Source organism: Aspergillus fischeri, genomic scaffold, assembly GCF_000149645.3.
Source record: "Aspergillus fischeri NRRL 181 1099437636264 genomic scaffold, whole genome shotgun sequence".
NCBI lineage: Eukaryota > Fungi > Ascomycota > Eurotiomycetes > Eurotiales > Aspergillaceae > Aspergillus > Aspergillus fischeri.
Window position 1 is genome coordinate 3,881,703 of NW_001509762.1, and position 18,602 is coordinate 3,900,304.

General features: G+C 49.0%; 4 protein-coding genes across 4 annotated transcripts, besides 2 other annotated features; 3 read left to right on the forward strand and 1 right to left on the reverse strand.

Annotated features, from left to right (window-relative positions):
• Positions 1-957: 957 nt before the first annotated feature.
• On the forward strand, positions 958-3,433 carry NFIA_085310 (cytosine permease; the record flags this gene model as incomplete). The annotated part of the gene is made up of 4 exons (XM_001260474.1): positions 958-987; positions 1,661-1,957; positions 2,042-2,258; positions 2,331-3,433. 4 exons carry the CDS (start codon positions 958-960, stop codon positions 3,431-3,433), a joined length of 1,647 nt encoding a protein of 548 aa, XP_001260475.1.
• Positions 3,434-4,305: 872 nt separating this feature from the next.
• tif35 (translation initiation factor eIF3 core subunit g) lies at positions 4,306-5,402 on the forward strand (the record flags this gene model as incomplete). Its single annotated transcript, XM_001260475.1, has 4 exons — positions 4,306-4,322; positions 4,391-5,021; positions 5,099-5,270; positions 5,350-5,402. The coding sequence occupies 4 exons, from the start codon at positions 4,306-4,308 to the stop codon at positions 5,400-5,402; spliced, it is 873 nt and encodes a 290-aa protein (XP_001260476.1).
• A 4,850-nt stretch (positions 5,403-10,252) lies between these two features.
• Positions 10,253-10,272: a microsatellite.
• Positions 10,273-10,684: 412 nt separating this feature from the next.
• Positions 10,685-10,722: a microsatellite.
• Positions 10,723-14,328: 3,606 nt separating this feature from the next.
• Positions 14,329-15,429, forward strand: NFIA_085330 (NDT80 / PhoG like DNA-binding family protein; the record flags this gene model as incomplete). The annotated part of the gene is made up of 1 exon (XM_001260476.1): positions 14,329-15,429. The coding sequence occupies one exon, from the start codon at positions 14,329-14,331 to the stop codon at positions 15,427-15,429; it is 1,101 nt and encodes a 366-aa protein (XP_001260477.1).
• Positions 15,430-17,465: 2,036 nt separating this feature from the next.
• Positions 17,466-18,098, reverse strand: NFIA_085340 (uncharacterized protein; the record flags this gene model as incomplete). The annotated part of the gene is made up of 2 exons (XM_001260477.1): positions 17,466-17,654; positions 17,937-18,098. 2 exons carry the CDS (start codon positions 18,096-18,098, stop codon positions 17,466-17,468), a joined length of 351 nt encoding a protein of 116 aa, XP_001260478.1.
• Between the last annotated feature and the right edge of the window lie 504 nt (positions 18,099-18,602).

Consider the following 18,602-nt stretch of genomic DNA (forward strand, 5'->3'; position numbering starts at 1 on the left):
CTCCGGACCGCAGGTTGGTCACTCGAGGGAAGGCAAATCCTCAAGGCATAGAGTAGAAGTTGTGAAATTTGTGAAAAGGGTGAACCCGGAGGCCCTCGTGGTTCATCCTGTAGAAACCAATCAGTGTTGAGAAGCGTCCTGCTAATGAAAGTCATCAACAGCCAAAGGTTCAGCGCAATATGGCTGCTATGATAGGTAACAAACGATAGCTCGACCCCGGGCAATTGATCACCATGAGCGCATTCTTGCTTCAATCTCAAGACAGTCACAAGCCTTGAGATTAGGTATTGATAGCAGTCCTTTCATCAATATCCAATGAAGGCCATCGCAGAGATTAATCGCAGTTTGCTAATGCACGTTTCTGAAGTAAAGCATATGTCGCTTAGACTTTGCCTGCGTCAGATGATAGATCAGAGATACCCTAATAAGCATAAATGGAGGACGGCGATCACCGTTATCCCAGTAATAAAGCACGTAGGTTTCCGAGACCATTTAGCTTCCAGCAACCCCTCAATGCCGGGGTAGAAATCTGGGGAGACGAATGATGGCAGGTCGAGATGGATGGAACCAGGATATGCCAAGGCCCTTTAGTATTGATTAACCCTATCTCTGTGACAGGCTTCAAATCTCGGAGACTGATGACGCACATGTTAATGAAAATGGTTTCCAGCTATGCTACCGTCCTCATCAGTTACGAAGTCTAATGCAGATCGCATGTGCTGAGCAGCATAGTCTAGATAACGCAGAGAATTGCCAAGCAAAAGGTCCGAACGGTCGGCGTCAGCCATGCTCTGGATGATAACGACAAGGAAGTAGGTCAATCTTCCGGGGTAAGATGCTCGGCGATAACAGGCATAGATAACGTGTCTTTCACGTAGGGTTCGAGAGATGATCATAATCATCAGGCACAATTTATGGAGTTTGTTATCATCAGTAGTACGGGGTACCTACCTCTCTATGTCTTTCCCTAGCATCCGGAATGTCGAGGTACCTATCAGCGAAGGAGTCCTTATCAGTATTTCTCTTGCCACTCGTGGTCCAGGGTGGGGATAGATAATGGTGTATCCAATAAGAATGCTGTACATATCGACCCGCCTCAGGTCCAGACAACGCTAATTTTGCTTAGCGATGGTGTGTCGAGAAAATGCAAGGTATGATTGGTGTAAATGAAGGCTTGCGCCCTTTCTTTCTGGAACGAAAGCGGGGACCCGAAACTACTTTCGAAACAAGAAAAAAATGCTTAACCTGCGATTTCCTGCAGGACACGCGACTGGGATTTCCGGCCACTCAGTAGAACGCGGTTGTGGAGTGTGGCCAGCGGATGTGACGGCTGGTCTTCGGTCTCGTTACCAAACGGGACCTCTAGTGAAGCGTTATCATGAGTGCTTCTTGGTAAGATCTTGTCTCACGGTGGGCCCCAGGAGGATTGAGAGCTGCGTAGGCCAAACCCTGTTTGGGAAAGATTTTTATCTGAGCACGCGAAACCAGTACCTATATTAATCGGCTCTTGCCCCATCCTCTGTCAGAAGAAAAAAAGAGGAAAAGGAAAAAGAGGAAGATGTGGTCGTCTTCCTTCTCTCTCTTCCTCACCTTACCTGGTCGTTGAGCTTGTAGGGCTCTTCCTTTACTCTTATAATTAACTTCATTTCTCCTCCTTAAGTGGTGGGGATTGACTCAAGTTGTTTCAAACCACGTTGAGACACGGTGCAATCGCACCAAGTCCATCATAACGTTCGGTGGTGTTGAGCACGACCTTGAGAAAGCTCCCCAGGTGGAGAAGAGGCCTTTCGACAGTAGCAGCGATGGTGCTGTGCCTGGGGAAACATTTGTATATGGCGATTCGTGGTACGCCAGGCTGCAACGGCTGGCCGGAAAGCTCAACATTGAGCAGCGAGGTATCGAACGTGTACCGGCCGATGAACGGACGGACACGTCATATCTCAACATTGGCAGCATGGTGTGTTTCTGATTGCAATTGTTCATGGCTTGCCAGCTTCGGGCTGGTACCGCTGGGCCAATGTCCAAAACTGACTCAACATAGTGGCTGGCGGCCAACATGGTGGTCAGTTCCTTCGCCATTGGCGTCCTCGGAAAGTCGCTATTTCATCTCGGCTTCGTCGATGCAATTCTCACCTGCCTCTTCTTCAATCTCTTGGGTGTCTTGACCGTTTGCTTCTTCTCGTGCTTCGGTGCTGCCTTTGGGTTACGACAGATGGTGCTTTCGAGGTTCTGGTTCGGCTGGTGGCCCACCAAGTTCAGTACGTATTTTTGCATAATTTCACTTCTTTGTCATTTCAAAGTAGCAGGTGCTAACATCCTCGCTCCTTCAGTTGCTATTCTGAATGTGCTCGCTTGTGTGGGCTGGTCCGCTGCCAACGCCATCGTCGGCGCTCAGCTCATCAATGCAGTGAACGGCGACGTTCCCGGATTCGCTGGCATTCTTATAATTGCTTTTTGCACGTTTCTCATCACATTCGCTGGGTACAAGGTTGTGCATGCCTATGAATACTGGAGTTGGATCCCCACCTTCATCGTGTTCATGATTGTTCTCGGTACCTTCGCCCACTCGGGAGACTTCAGGAACCTCCCGATGGAAGTTGGGACATCAGAAATGGGCGGTGTCTTGTCCTTTGGTTCGACTGTGTACGGTTTCGCTACTGGATGGACCAGCTACGCCGCCGATTATACTGTGTACCAGCCCGCTAATCGGAGTCGTCGCAAGATATTTCTCTCCGCCTGGATTGGCCTCATCACTCCGCTTTTGTTCTGTCAGATGCTGGGAATCGCGGTTATGACCGCCACAGGAATCGACGATGGCAATAACAAGTATCAGATGGGCTACCACGCCTCCGGAAACGGAGGCTTGTTGAATGCTGTGCTTGAGCCTCTTGGCGGATTCGGTAAATTCTGCCTCGTCATCCTTGCACTCTCCATCATCGCCAACAACTGTCCGAACATCTATTCGGTGGCCTTGACTCTTCAGGTTCTGAGCCGCTACTCCCAGCGTGTGCCCCGATTCGTCTGGGTTTTTCTGGGCTCCTGTGCCTCTGTGGCTATTGCCATTCCCGGATACTCTCACTTTGAGACTGTGTTGGAGAATTTCATGAACTTCATTGCGTACTGGTTGTCCATTTACTCTGGCATTGCACTTACCGATCATTTCCTCTTCAAGCGTGGATTTGGAGGATATCGGCCTGAGCTTTACGACAAGCGCGACAAGCTTCCTTTTGGAATCGCTGCCTCTATTGCCTTTGGATTCGGCGTGGCTGGTATGATCACCGGTATGAGCCAATCATGGTGGGTCGGACCCATTGCTCTCCATGCCGGTAAGGCTCCATTCGGCGGCGACGTTGGTTTTGAGTTGGGATTCGCTTTCTCGGCTGTGATGTATGCCGTCCTGAGGCCTATCGAGATAAAGATTTTCGGTCAGTAATACCAGTAATGCTCTTACTGATAAGAGCGTGCGGTTTTCGGGTTTTATCAATTGGTCTTGTTTGTCGACCGTGAAGTAACAGATATATCGTGATGCTGGTTTCCATGTATATAGTTGCAACTAATTTCGCGCTGATAGTTTATAGCGTCTCCAGAAATGCATGTCTCGACAGAATGTCGTTGATCCAATTTTGATCCAATTCCAGGTCCTTGCGTAGGAGAACGTAATTCGGTGTTGGTGTGCTTCGTGGACATCCATGCATTGTAACACTGAGGTGGCCATCGGCACATCATGCAGATTTTCGAGCTCGTCTTTGCCATTCTGACATTCCTGTATCAAGTGCTGGTGGTCTGTTGGTACTGTGTATATAGTCTTTGCTTTCAAGGTTGGATTATCAAGCTCTGTGTCAGTGTACAAGGAAATGCACCCTCACTGATGAGTGACTATAAAGACGCCTGTGACGGAAGGGGATATCATTGCCCAGCTTGAAGAATCAATCCAGTTGGCATGTCTTCTTGGAGCGATGGACGTGGTGCATGTCAGCCAGTAATAACAAGCTACCTATAGTGTCACCAAATACAATGATTGACAAAGAGGCAGTGTCTTGAAAGAACTCGGTAGAATACTTTCAACCTTGCCTCAAAACCAACTAAGTTAAGACGCACTGACGACGCATTGAAAGTTGAGAGGACATCTGATTGTTATAGTGGAACGAGTACCTATAAGCCACGTGACTCTCGTTCCTGAACACCAGCCATAGCGGACGCGCCACAGATTTTGCGCCACACCGAACAAATCCACAACGGATTCGCCTTTCGTGGAAATCAAAGAAATTCAGCAAACAGACATCAAGTCACCACATATCACACAAAATGTCCAGACTAGGAAAGTGAGTATATCTTCTGCAACGCATTCTAGTCCCGCCTTGATTCTGACCATTTTTCTCATTTTTTTCAGCCGCGCCGCTGACTGGGCCGACGACGAGGAGTTCGATGACCCCTCCGCGCTCCCCGCGCAACAAGTCACGACAAACAAAGATGGCACAAAGACCGTTGTTTCGTACCGCTTCAACGACGAGGGCAAGAAGGTCAAGGTCACCCGCCGGATCAAGACGACCGTGGTGAGGGAGCACGTCAACCCGCAAGTCGCGGAGCGGCGGTCGTGGGCCAAGTTCGGGCTCGAGAAGGGCCACGCGGCCGGCCCCTCGTTCGACACCACCTCCGTCGGCGAGAACATCATCTTCAGACCCAGTGTGAACTGGCGGGCTCAGGCCGCGGAGGCTGAGAAGGCCGGCCCCGAGAAGGGCAGCATCAAGGACCAGCTCAAGGACAAGAAGGTCAAGTGTCGTATCTGCAGCGGAGAGCATTTCACTGCTCGTTGTCCGTTCAAGGATACTATGGCACCTGTCGACGAGACCGCTGCGGCTGGTGCTGAGCCCGGCGCTGAGGATGTCCCCGCTGCTGGTGGCCTTGGTGCTGGAACCTCGAGCTACGTGCCTCCTCACCTGCGGAAAGGTGCTGCTGCTGGTGGCGAGAGAATGGCTGGCAAGTACGAGAAGGACGATCTGGCGACTCTGAGAGTTACAAATGTGAGTTTTGCCTCCTACCCGTCTGCTCTACGTCCCAGCATCATCTATGGAATAAATACTGATTTTACGTTCTATAGGTGAGCGAGTTGGCAGAGGAATCAGAACTTCGGGATTTGTTCGAGCGTTTCGGTCGCGTCACCAGAGTCTTCCTTGCCAGAGACAGAGAAACCCAGAGAGCCAAGGGCTTCGCTTTTATCAGCTTTGCAGATCGGACCGATGCTGCACGTGCTTGCGAAAAGATGGATGGCTGTATGTTCTTTTCCCCTCTCGCCTCCTCTTTTCTTTTACCTTGCGAAATACAGTTGCTAATATCTTTCCTCCTTTGCAGTTGGTTACCGTCATTTGATTCTCCGCGTCGAATTCGCAAAGAGGGCGACTTAGATTCTTGCTTCCTGATTTCCTTTCACGGCACCTGGGTGTTTTCGTCAGGCAGAGCTCGCTTCATGACTAGAGATCTTCCTCCTTTTTCTTTGTACTGTATGACTCGGTCGATAATGATGATTATAAAAAGACATGCGTCGTGTGGTTTGCTTGCTGGAGGCGCGCGGCCATTGGATACAAAGAAAAGCTATCAGAGGGTTTATATTTTCACCATTCTCATCTGAATGGAAGCGTACAGAAATGAGAAAGTTGTCATAGTCTCTAATCCTGAAAGAGAAATCATGTTGTAGCATGACCAGGACGTACTACGCAGTGTAGACGGCCCTGCTCCTTTGGTCCTTTGCTCACCACGAGGGGGGACTCGCACTGTGGAGGCAGCGGCTACTATGTTGCAGCTTTCTGCAACATCAGAGCGGGCGTTTCTTTCACTGTAGGTGGAAGGTACCTCGGAAAGAAGTGAAGGCCATTGCGAACTCCACTCCTGTATGTTGAACAATAATATTGAATGGGGAAGGATAATTTCAAGCAGACTGGAGTAAACTCAAAAGCTAAGCAAGCTTGGGTACTATGCTCCACCCGTCTAGAATGACAGTTGTTGTGTTCCATCGAACGAGGTACTGCCGCCACGACTGCTGCAGCAGCTAGTCAGCGTATGTTTGAATCTTGGCAAGAAAGAGCTCAAGGATTCTCCTTTGTCCAGTAAAGAACAAGGACAGATTGGTCTAGATAGGGAGCATAACTTGATTGGCGCGGATCTTGTGAAGCCGACACCTCGCTCAATGAGCAATGACCCGAAGGGGCAAGCAGTTTTCTTGTCAGAAGCTTTGATAACAGAAGGCGAATAGATTGCGCCCATCAGAGACTGAAGGGTCAACAGCGTTGCATCGAAGTTTCATCCGAGAGTGACACCAATGCATTGTGGAGTGCAGTATGTATAGCTCAGATCAACATCTGTCTCTCTGGAACTAACGGTCAGGAGTATCATCCAATGAGTTTGGCCTTCCACACCTGTTACATTGCAGACGAAGCTTGTCATCAGGGTTGCTAGGTAGTTGACAATGCTAACGTTCCGTACCATGGACATAACAATGACGGTCTGAGACACGATTCTGAGCAGGTTTTCGAGCAGAGTGTCGTACAACATTAGTGCTTCTGGGACAGGCAGCCCTTGGTCCAAAGAGCGGAGGTTCTGGAGTCTTGCGGGAGTCAGCATATCGGCCCCTAGAATGATCTTCAGTGTCCACTCCATCCAATCGGTGTCAAGAATGTCGACCCAATTATCATGGCTTGCCTTTTGTCCTAGCCATACGCGAGCGAAACTGCCGTATCGTACACTGACACACCTTCAAGGAAAGTCTCGAATCTGCTTGGCGACAGCACTCGAAACGACCAGTCTACAAACCTAAATCTCATCGGCTCTTCGATTTCCGGTCTCCGGGAATACGTAGATCATCTGGAAGGCTTGTCGACTATGCCGATTGCCCAAGCCATGAGAGGAGCTTATGAAAGGGTGCGTCATCTCGGTTTGCAGTCCTTTAGTTCCAAGCACCGAATGATTTAGTGGTGGGTCTGTCGGTCAAATCTACTTGCATCAGAGGGCTTCGTACTCTGGTAGCACCTGACTACTTCATGTTGCACGAGACGTATTGGGCTTAGACAATGCATAGTCCAGCCACGAGGAATCCCTGGTTCGCCACGCAGCACCCCCGGAGAAGAAAATATAGCGAGGGAAGGGTATTGAAAGGTACAGGAGAAAAATCTCTGGAAATGGTGAATGACTAGAAGCCTGACAAATCCCCGATTATGTCAGTGATATCCTCCTAGATAGTACCTGATGCAAGTAGAAAGTCCATACCTCAGGTGGTGGATTTCCGCAAGACCGTCAGTTAGTGCCATTCAGGTTGCCAAACTGCACGGAAACCGGCAGATATCTGAAGACGCCCGACATAATTTGCATGGATTTATTTAAGAACCCCAAGGGCTACGCCACATCCGGCATCTGTCCCGTGAATCTGTATCCTCCTCGGATCTGAGATGTGCCGGGTTTGAGTGGAATGTCATGTTTAGTGAACTTGTACGCATTGCTCTGAAAGACCGTCATGGTATGGATTAGCTTAGACGGGTTGACTGTTGCTCTGGTTTGTCATAGCCCATGCTTCTCGAAACGTCGAGGCTGGTAAACCCGCGAGCGGTTGCGCTCAATGGCAAGGGAGTCCAATGTTCAAAATCAAGAAACATACCCCAAATTATTTCCAGTTGTGGTTATTGTTACAGAGCAATGACCCCTCCCCCCTTCTGAGAGGATACGCTGCTGTTCTGGACTTTGCTCCATGTTGTCCTTTCCACATACCCGTCGTTCGTTGCCATTCAGAGGTCAACCGTCATCACCGACCAGTTGCAGGTCCACTTCGGTTGTCCATTATTGTTGCACAGGGGAAATTACCAGGAGAAGGAGTCTTCGCCACCGGTACCGAAGCAGCTGTAGAGCCGGAAAAGAAGGACGACGGAATGTTGAAAGGCTGGTAGAGCTCTGAGTCAGGTAGGGTCCGAGCACTCCGACCCTGCCAGGTACCTGGTGGATAAAATTAGCCATTTCCAAACGATCCAGATCTTGAACACATTCCGACAAGGGCAAATGGACAAGACCATGGTTCTAGACATGAACGAAGAATCAATTGAGGCATTGCTCGAACCTTAATGAGAATCGGGCTTTTCGAGGGTGGTAAAAATGGTCTCCGAGCCTCCTGGAAGCAGGCTTCTAGGCCATCCGGACCTCTAGATTCAGTAGAACGAAGTGGGGACTCTAAGTCGTAGTGGAAATTAAGTATGGTTAGTGGAGGACCCCATGGAGACGGAATCTTAAAATTCTCTCATCTCCATAGTTAGTGTAGGCACTAGAGCAATAGAGCGGCTACCAGGATGTGTCAGCTACCAAGCCTTCGAAATCCTGAAAGTCAAGAATGAATTCTCAACTCTTGGCGCTTATGACCACTGGAGAAGAAAGGATATCCATCAGAAAGGAAATGGTGATGCAACTCAGGGAGAGAAAGAACGTACAAAGACGTCCGGAACAATCTTACCACTAGCATAGATGAAATGCAGGGTTTTGAAAAGGACTAGATGAGGTCATGATGATTTCTCGCAATGAAGACATAATCAGCGTGGAATTTAGAGACGCTGATCATGTCATGGGTGTTCGGAAGAGATAAGGTACTCCGTACTCCGTACTTACCTTAGATACTAAGGTAGCGCCCAGAACTGTACCTTCTTAGTAGCCATCCGTCCAAGCTAGTATTTACTACCTAGGTACGGTAATCTTTGCTTACTTTCTACTACTGCACGTGCCATGGCACCCTAATCAGGACTACTCTACAGGGATCAGTAGTCTGTTACTCCGTACCTTAGTACTAATTACCTAGTTCACGGTCCATAACTTCTTGATTATTGTAAGGAAAACGAAAAGCAAACTACTAGTTGACTAACTGGAAGTAGTTAGAAGTCCACTACAGAGCACACATTCAGCCCCCTCGTTCCGTTGAGCTGCTGGACGAAGTCAGGACAGCCTTGAGATCTTGTGGAAGACAACTTGCTCTTTCGTTTTCCTCCATTCAGCAACCTGCAGCACCGTCATACTCGTCACCACTATCGTCATCAACATCTGATTAAACTATCATCACCCACAAGTCTCAGATCTTCTTTGCTTGAAATAGATCAGGATGTGAGTGATTCACAAGAACCATGTGTTCTCAGCTCTAATTATTAATATTATTGGGAACTCCCCCAATGACAATCCCCGAACTATTTCCCCTGCTTGGAGGATGCAACCTCTTCCCCACTTCCTCCCTTGTACTTGGTACAATGTTACTATGGGATTCGTCCAGGGACAATCGTCCTGCACAACATCCTTCCCACCCCTCCATAATTATCGCAGCCTGGTCCCCAAACCAAGTAATCTCAAATTCTGGCACTCGACCAATGAAATGACCTTGTCATCCGCTCCAGGACGATGAGAATTGCATTCGAACCAACTAGCTTCCTGCATGCCTGGATGATCATTCAGCCACCAGATGATCCCTCATTAAAAAAGAAGCAGTGTGTGTGGTCACTTCACAGCATCCAGGGTGATTACCCGTAATACCCTTCCACAATACGCCGAGTGTCTTGTCTTCTGTCTCATTCCCTTGTCGGTGGGCCAGATGTTCGAATTTCTGGAAAACATGCTGTGCACTCTGTATGTATGCAGTCTCTATGGGTCATTTCTTTCCGCGTCATGGATCCCTCCACTGTCCATACCCTTTCGAAACCAAAGTACCTTGTCCCGGGAGCCGCCGATGGAAAAGCAGCCGGGCTTCGGTCATTGGATGCCAGTTCAGCTCGAGATTAGCACCCCATTCTTACCATTCCAGATTCTACTCTATGGTAGCTTGTGCACGCTGCATACCTATTTCGGTGCTGTCGGTCGTGTCGGTGAGCAAACAGCCAACAGTGATTTTCGATCGGACCGCCGATCGCCTGATCTCTCATTCATGCAAGACCTACTCGTGCCTCGAAAAGTGTCCAAGACTCCAGTGTACTAGGGTCTAGGGGACAACTTTTCTTTTGAGAGATTTTAGATCGTCTCCACCGGGAAGACTAGAACCGTGTTGACTCGCCATGAGCGTATCCTCCCCTCGTCTAGCGTTGCTGCGCTTCACAAAGAACCGTTCTTTGCAACTCCCGCAGTTAGTTATTGGCCCCTTATGACTAACTAAGCCCAGCAGTTCGACACCAGGGCCCCATCATGCGACTGGGGTCTGCACGGGATATCCGGGTTGATGATCTACGCTACTAATTTCTCTAGTTCCATCTTATTTTTTTTTTTTTTTTTTTTCTGCTCTGATGCACCCTGCCGTTTGCCAGATATTGACGCTAAGAACAGGTGACTTGACTACAATTACTCTATTTAGATCATTCCACCAAATCAAGCGTCCAGTCAGATTTTGACAACATTAGGGTACCCTTAACTTGGAACTACTCAGTTGTTGTGCAGCTTGAAGTCTGCCTGTGGCTTGGACCAGAGAGATGTAACGTGCAGATTGGCCAATGGCACCTGTTCTACTGACAGTGGCCAACTTTACATGCACGCTATGAGATAATGCAACAATGCTCATTATCGAAATTATTGCTTCGTCCCGTACAGAACAAGAAGGACAGGGCTGCGGAAATGACATGACAGTACTCGTTGGAGAACTTTGCAAAAAGGATAAGGGAAAAGAGAACAAGTGCTCCAGGAGAAAGGCAGAAAAAGAAAAGGAAAAGGAAAAAAGAAAAAAAGAAAAGAGAGCATCTAGAAATTCAAGCGAGTACGGTTGGACCCCTTCCTACTGCCACCAGCCATTGTAGTTTCCTTCGTTCGGTTACAACCAATGTTGTTAACCCTGGCATGACTTCAATTTTACCAAGATCTCGTGGCGAGATCACTCTTCGGCCGCAAGCTTAATCCAGCAACTTGAAGTCATTTAGCCTTGTACGCAACGAAGATTCTGCAGAGACTCCGCCGCATGTCTACCAGGATTGTTATTGGACACAGAGGGGCCAGGCTAGAAAGAAACGGAGAAACGGGCGTCGTGCGCACTTGGGTGGATATCTAGGCCTAGGAAACCAACATGACATGCGCAAAGCATCTTTGACCCAGTATCCGGAATCGAATATCTATCGAGCTTGTCCCTCAAGTCCGCGGCCATAGGCGTCCATTCTCGGTCTTCGTTTAACGTCCACTGAGTGGTTCGGAAGATAGCTTGGAAGAACTACCCTGAATCTTCTTCGATCTATTCGTTGCGAATCCGCTTGGACTACTCCATCTTGCTGTGTGAGAGGTTGAGAACTGGGTGGTTTCAGTCTGACAACCGCCTTGTCGACGTGGACAGACCGAACAGTACGACAACTGGTCTACGTATGCGTGCAGCTTAAGCATTCAACATTCGCAGGGAGAAGAGCTACATTCTGCTCATACCGGCATTTTTGTTCATACATCAGCCGAGCATCTACTGAATGAGTAAGTCCATATTTCATATCTTACTCTTCGCCTTTTTTTCTTTCGTTTATTATCTTGTCCATTATCTGCGTTCTCTTGTGAACTTGTGGATATCTCCACCAATATGCAGCCGACCCGACGCCTTGCCTCCTTTCTACTATTATATCCGCGGACGTTGGAAAAATTATATTTTCCTATCATGTATGGCTGCCCAGGGAAGAAGCGATATCTTCCTCGAGCAAATTACGATGCAGTCCCAGAAGACAGTCCAAGCAGCCGAAAGATTATATCAATCTCGAACGAGTATGCATGCACTTCGTCCGTGAAGCGAGTTTCTGGTTGGCTACCGTCGTATTCGATCTCTATTCCTATGGTGTTCTATTATCGTCTTTCTCTGGATTTCTGTTCGCCTTGGGTTCCCCGAAACACTCTCCAATACCCATCTCACCTTTCTATCAATTCGCAACCTTGACATCCATAGCAGTCAGTTCAAGGCCAAGCTTACATGTTCCAGGGAAAGCCTCCGATTAACAGGAAAGTCGCAGACGTTTTGATAACCCATAATCCCGCTGGGAATAAGCCAACAGTCTTTGATTGGCTTGTTTCCTCGCTGATAATACCGGAAGCCTTGTTGCCAATTCGAGTCCCTTCCGTTCGACGGGTATTCGGAAAAAATCTCCCTAGCTGCAATACTCGCAAGTTAATAACAGGAGAACATTTGCCAGGCTGCCTATTTTCTGTTTGACCTGATCAGACGCTTATTCACGTCTTTGAAAGCATAGTGCTTCGATACTCGAGTTACTAGAGTGCTTGCTCAATTCGGGAAAATCCTGGCGGCAATCAGACGCCTATCAACTCAGAAGACCAAAACGGACAACGGCAGATACCTGGGAATCTGACAAATGAACCATTGTAAGTTCAGCCTCTTCTCTTTGCCCACTCCATAGTCTTGCATCTCCACTCATTTGGTGCGATCTTTTACTTGTCCGATATGCCGCTCCGGTAACTAGTGTATATGTCGTGGAGGACTGGGCCCCCGATGGCACGCGGTCTTTTCTGTCCATTGCTATCTCAATCGACCTCGTTCTTGCTACAAGGTGCTGCAAAAATCTTTATCGTGGGAGTAGTGAACAGTATGAAGCCTTACGGTGATCCTTGGCGACAGGGATGTCGCCTGTTTCAGACAAGGCGAAGCTTGAGCAATCCCTCCTTTAGTGTTTCCAATTTTATTTTTGTTTTTTCTTATTCTTTTTCTTTTTGCTACCTACTTTTTTTTCTATTTTTCAAAAATGTATTATTTCTTTGTTCTGTTTTTATACCATGGCATGTCCTGCTTGTGCTGTACTTCCGTCTCTGACCCTTATTTTGTCCGCCAGCAACCCTTTTGCAGAGCCCGTTCCTGGAGGGATCTGTCACCAGCGACAGCGATTATACCGGGGCACCACGACAATTTGCTGGCCCTACCGGCTTTTCTATGGACGATGAGGACAACCGCCGACGAAACGGTGCTATTGGCCCTTCCATAGCGCAGCCAGTCTCGATCCCTGCCACCAACGGCTTGAGGTACAGCACACAACAGTCTGCAATGCAGGATGTAGCGTAAGTTGTCTTTCAATTCAGACTACTCTTGTGCTCCACTTGGCCCGCTTGCCTGCCTGGTACTAGTCACAGTGTACAGTACCTTTCTTGTCCAGACACTCTCTATGTGCTTGCTTCTTTTGCCCCTCTGCTGGTTTTCATCAGATTCCATTTTCTTTTTTTTTTCACTATCTTTTTTCTTTTTCCTTTTTCTTTTTTATTTTCGAAATTCGTTACTTGAGCACATTGGACTTGCATGCCTCTGGATGCTGTTCCTTGCTGGTCTTGTTATTTGATGTCTTCATCATGCTGTCGCAGAAAGCCTCCCATCAACTCCGGATCGAGTCTCTTATATACGCAGTGCCTTCCAGGATGAGGCGTCATCTTATTTTTGTTCACTTCGTTTGCCTTTTTGCCCCCCGGTTGAAGACGCAGCTTTTGGTACCAAATTAGGACTCGGTCTTTTTGCTGACCAGGCTTGCTCCTTTCAGCTTTGGGGCATCCCCTCTTATGAACCATTCTGATCCATGCTCCGGTATGTTTCTCTTTTGCTTCGAGACAAGAAAACTTGATTCGTTCTTTTTATTGAGTTACAATCTGCTATAACGGCTCTCGCTAATGCTGTATGCCTTTTTTCAGGTCCATTTTCTCCTGCATCAGGCTCTATTTATTCACATTCAACCAGCTCGCCATACGAGAGAATGCCGGACTTTCGGCCACATCGTGTGCCTGCACTGTAGGTCTAGCCACTTGCTTGTTTATACAACATCGGTCGAAGCGATGTCGATGATACTGACCAGTCCTCCTAGTCAGCCGCCGCCCGGGTTGTCGTCCGCTCTTCAGTCGCAAGGACAGGGTCTTTCCAGTTCTTCCTCGATCCTAGGTCGCCATGAGAACTATCCAACACAGTACGCCCTTCAACGGGGAAGTACATGCCCTTCCCTATCGAGTCTGAGCGAAATGCCGAGGATTTCGTCGTATACAAGTACTCCACGGGGCCTCGATCATTCGTTTGATACTCCCCACAATCTGTTCTTCGGACAGACCGGGAATATTTACATGGACTCCCAACAGCGCTTACCCCAGCCAGTAGCGGACGCACCTCCCTTCCACGAGACTAATATACTTTTGCCGATAGTCGCAGGCAGTCAAGCCATCAAACCAGAGATTCACGCCAAGATACATAAAGGCTTCTTTCAAGTGGACGACAAATGGACCTGTTATCGGCGGAACTATTTCTCGGTCTCCTGCTCGTTTTCCTTACATCCATGGACGCGTGCTCCTCTTTACCTGAAGGTTTCTGATCAGACGACGGAGCGCATCCTAAAGTTTTCCATGTGCATATCGGCAGTTGTAAATGCACAGTACGGTGAGATTCGAGAGTTGGTTCAGCACACTCCGAAACGTGACAAACAATCCGAAAGGAAGCCGGGGAAAGTCGTCCTGCAACCTTGCCAGCCGCCGCCGCCATTGCTTCTCAATCACGGTGCAACGACTGGTGGTGGTGGGCAGCACGCGTTTGCGCTGAACTCTCAATCGGCCGCATTGTCGATGGACTACAGTTCCTCATACACCGGGGCTCCGCAGCAGTCACAGCCGCCGACGCAGCACACATTCGAGCGTATTCAGTTCCAGAAGGCGACAGCGAACAACGGCAAGCGCCGGGCGCAGCAGCAGTACTACAACTTGGTTGTCGAGCTCTATGCGGAGATTACGAATCCTAACAACGGGAGTGAGACGCAGTGGATGAAGGTCGCTAGAAAACTTTCACATCCCATGGTGGTCCGGGGTCGTTCTCCAGGTCATTACAAGGACGGTCGACGGGATAGTTCGACGAGCATGGGTCCGGACGGCGGTAATGGCGGTTATGGCGATAGCAGTGTGCCTGCAGGTCTGTTACCAGGGGCGCGATCGCATCTGATGATGTCGTTCGATCCGTCTTCACGCGGAGGGTCTCATTACGGTCGAGCGGAGTATCAACACATGGCGGAGCCATCCCCATTGAGTGATAGTCCGCACATCTCGTCATCCTCGTCGTCTGCATTTGATATAGGGATTCTAAATGATCCCATGGATCCGCTAGGCACCATCAAAAGCCCGTCAAGCATGGACGGGTACGCCGACGGTGGTTTCGGTCTCCTTGACCGTAAACCCGACAACCATTTCCGCACGCATTTACCGCCGTTTGAGTATGATACACTGTCTAGGGGAAGTGAGGAGTCCGGCAACAGCTATCCCGAGTCGTTTGACTCGATGACGTCAATATTCACGAGCGAAGCCAGTGAAACCTCGCATTTTCTGAAACATCCCACTCGCCTGACGCCGCAGCTTCAACATATCCCTACATCCAGGGGCTATGACCCCCTCGTCCCCTCTCGTTCAAACAATGACACTCCTTATTGCCGATTTTCGAACTCGCAGAGTCTGCGTGCTTAGCAGTGGGAGCGCAGCTCGCCTGCCCTAGGTTTCTCCCCTTCTCCCTCTCAATTTTTGCGGCTTTTTTATTTGCCCCTTAAAGTTGTAAGCGTCTTAGTTTCGAGATTTACATTTACCTTTTGGCAATTTTTACAGTCTAGGTTCAACCTAGACAATGTCCGCATAGTTTGGACGGCTCACATCTGCACGAGCAGTAGACCGACAAATTGAGTCGATCGACAGCACATCCATCACCGGAGCAAGAAATCGCATGACAAGTTAGCGTCTGATTTAATATTTGCCACGTATCCGATTCTTCTAAATGGCTACTATTTCTTGGTTTACTTTCTCACTTTGTGTTTCTTCTAGCTTACAGTTCCGTCTCCTCCGGAAGGATAAAAGGAAAGGAGGCTTGAATTTTCTGGGCGAAAAAGATAGTCTGAATGATAATGTATACCAAACCATGTCTACTCGCAGTATCCACATTATCGCCGGTGTTTGTTTGACGTTGGGAATGTGTCAGGGTTCACCGAGTACATCCGGGCTCTGCAGTGCACAAGCAGCCACAGTACAGAAAGGAATCCATCATGCAACCAATCACCCGTTTGGGAAAATTGAGGCGCCACCTTGCTTCCTAGCACATAATTATCTAGTGTGCTTTCGACGTAGAGAGAAGAAGAGACATGATCCAAGGATCAACAGGATCGACATCAGGGAGCCCATACGAAGCAGGAGCACCTCCAAAAGCACAGTGACATTGGCAAGGGAAAAGGATCAATTGGCTCCGAATCTTGTGCAATCCATCATGAGATTCGCACCCTGTCAAAAACCTTGTATTTTCTCCGATACGTCCGTTTGCTCCTGTTGTGATTGCTTAGGGGCCGTTCCGCTGTCACTTTCTGCTGTTACCTGTGCGACCCAGTTCCTACGAGTCAGAACCTTGCGTGGGTGTCGAGATAGGAGAATGAAATACATGCGACTGAGCTGCTGCCTACCATGGCTGCTTCGAGAGTCACCGCTTCTTTCTAGTGGTAGAAGAGGAGGAAGTCATATCCAGACTAAGGCGGCCAATGGATGCATGCTATGATCGACATGCAGGGCCGCAGCGGTGTGTCTTGTCTGCCTTTAGGTATCTAGCTAAGTACGGCGTACTCCATAGTCCATACAGGACACAAGGAAAAAAAAAAAAAAAGGAGTCTGGAAGCAAGTAGCAACAACCTCTTTGGGCGAGGCGCCTCGCTCAAGCCTCTCGAGTAGCCAGCCCCCTTTTTGGTTGCGTTGCTTCGTTGGCAAACTTCGCCTTCCCTTTGTCATTACTGGAATATGGCGTACGGTTTGACTTCAGACTAAAGGTTGGGACTCGGGATAGTCGCGGAAATAGAAACATAGATGAAAGGGAAGCTGCAGGATTCCAAACAAGTACGGGGTAGGAAATCATGCAGCAGTAATTAGTCTACCTGAGAATACGGAGTAAGAAGCCTCAAGAATGAAATAGGCGCTAATGAGACTAACGAGACTACTACTGTATGTGGGCTGTCTTTAGTGCACTCTAGGGCGATCATGATCGACGAGACAGCCGTAGATTAGCTTAGTGCAACAAAGGATATGACTCTGTCACCTTGCTGTCAAATTATGCACCTTTGAAGTTATGCTTTCACTGAATCCATAGCATCATGGATTGACATCAGTGCGATCCGTACAATCCAGTCCTTGCAGTCGCATCAATTTCTATTTCTGTCTGTCAGGAAGACGTGTACTGTATTGTATAGAACTAGTACATACAAGAATTCCTCTCCTGATGTCTACCTTAGCTCTGAAGCCTATCACCCATGGCCCGAGCCTAAATATGGTCAACGTATCCCTCACTGATGCAAAAGCCATCTCCAATCCGAGGCTAGATACTGACTCTGGAAGATTCAATCGCGAAGCCACAATATGCATGTGGTACAAGGGGGGGGGAAGGGGCGCGGATGGTGGTCGTGCAAGAGTGACTCAATATTCTTTTCTCCACGGTAATCAAGCAAGCGCCCCCAGCCTTTCCAGCTCCCACACTAGTCCTATTCCTCCATTGTTGCTCCTGCAGGCTGCACAGGCTGGGCAAGTAGGGCAAAGCACTCAATACTTGTACTACGATCAGCAGATGGGCACCAGGATCCTAGTGCGACGGTTGCATCCAGCGTCCAATCTGCGCGTGTGCCACCGTTCCGCTTCATTCTTGGGCGTTTCCATACCGGGGTATCTTGCTTCTAGACGAGTATTGACATACAATCACGTCGGGGGATGACATCACGGTTATCCTCTCATGCATGTGTGGACTTGGCTGATGACCGATTCGATGCATCGTGGCATCTTCCAGAGTGTGTGGCAAGAAGTGGGCAATGACCGGGATCTGTGCAGTTCTCTAGCCAACTGGCAATTCTTCGTTGCGTTGTCCATAGTTGATGCTTCGCTAACTAAGCAGTCTAGCAGTTCCTCCACGTATCCCCTTGTCCTTCATCAACGGCCCTGAAACAATGGATAAGACTCACGACAGCCCCTTCCTCTCTGTTTAATTCCCAACCACCTTCGTCCCGTTCGGTCTCATCCCAAATCTCCGCACCAGTACCCCGTCGTTGCACGAAACGGCTTCCGAATGTTGTGCCGCTTAGCCAAACGAGCTCCTGACGCTTGATGGCACGTGATCCAGACATGATCACCCGTGATGGTGGGCAGCGTACACGTATACGTAGTCAGCCTATATTCTGTTCTTGGTATCCTGGTGTCCGCTGCCGATAACCTCTTTCCCTTACCCCCGGGAAACCAGCAGCGAGGCTATATTCCTCGGTACATATCGTGATCCACGTAGACAAGTCAAGGTAGGGTTATCCGACTGAGTGAGTCCGCAAGCAGTGTTCGAACTATCCATGGCCCTGAAATCAATATCTTCCGATGTCGAGATTCGACCAGGCTAATTCCCCTTCTCAACGCGCGACACCCGAAGCGCCAATTTCCTCTCCAGCTCCTCTTTTTCTTCGGCGCTGGGTACCATCCCCATCGCGTTTTCGACCTGCGGCGAGAACCACAGCCCGAGAGATGCCCAGGCCATGAGGCCGACGCCGAAGAGGGCCCGCGTCTTGGGGGTGAGGGAGCGGTAGGAGCTGTAGCAGCCAGTGTTAGTCTTGTATCTGTAAGGGCGTGCTAATGTCTGCTGCACT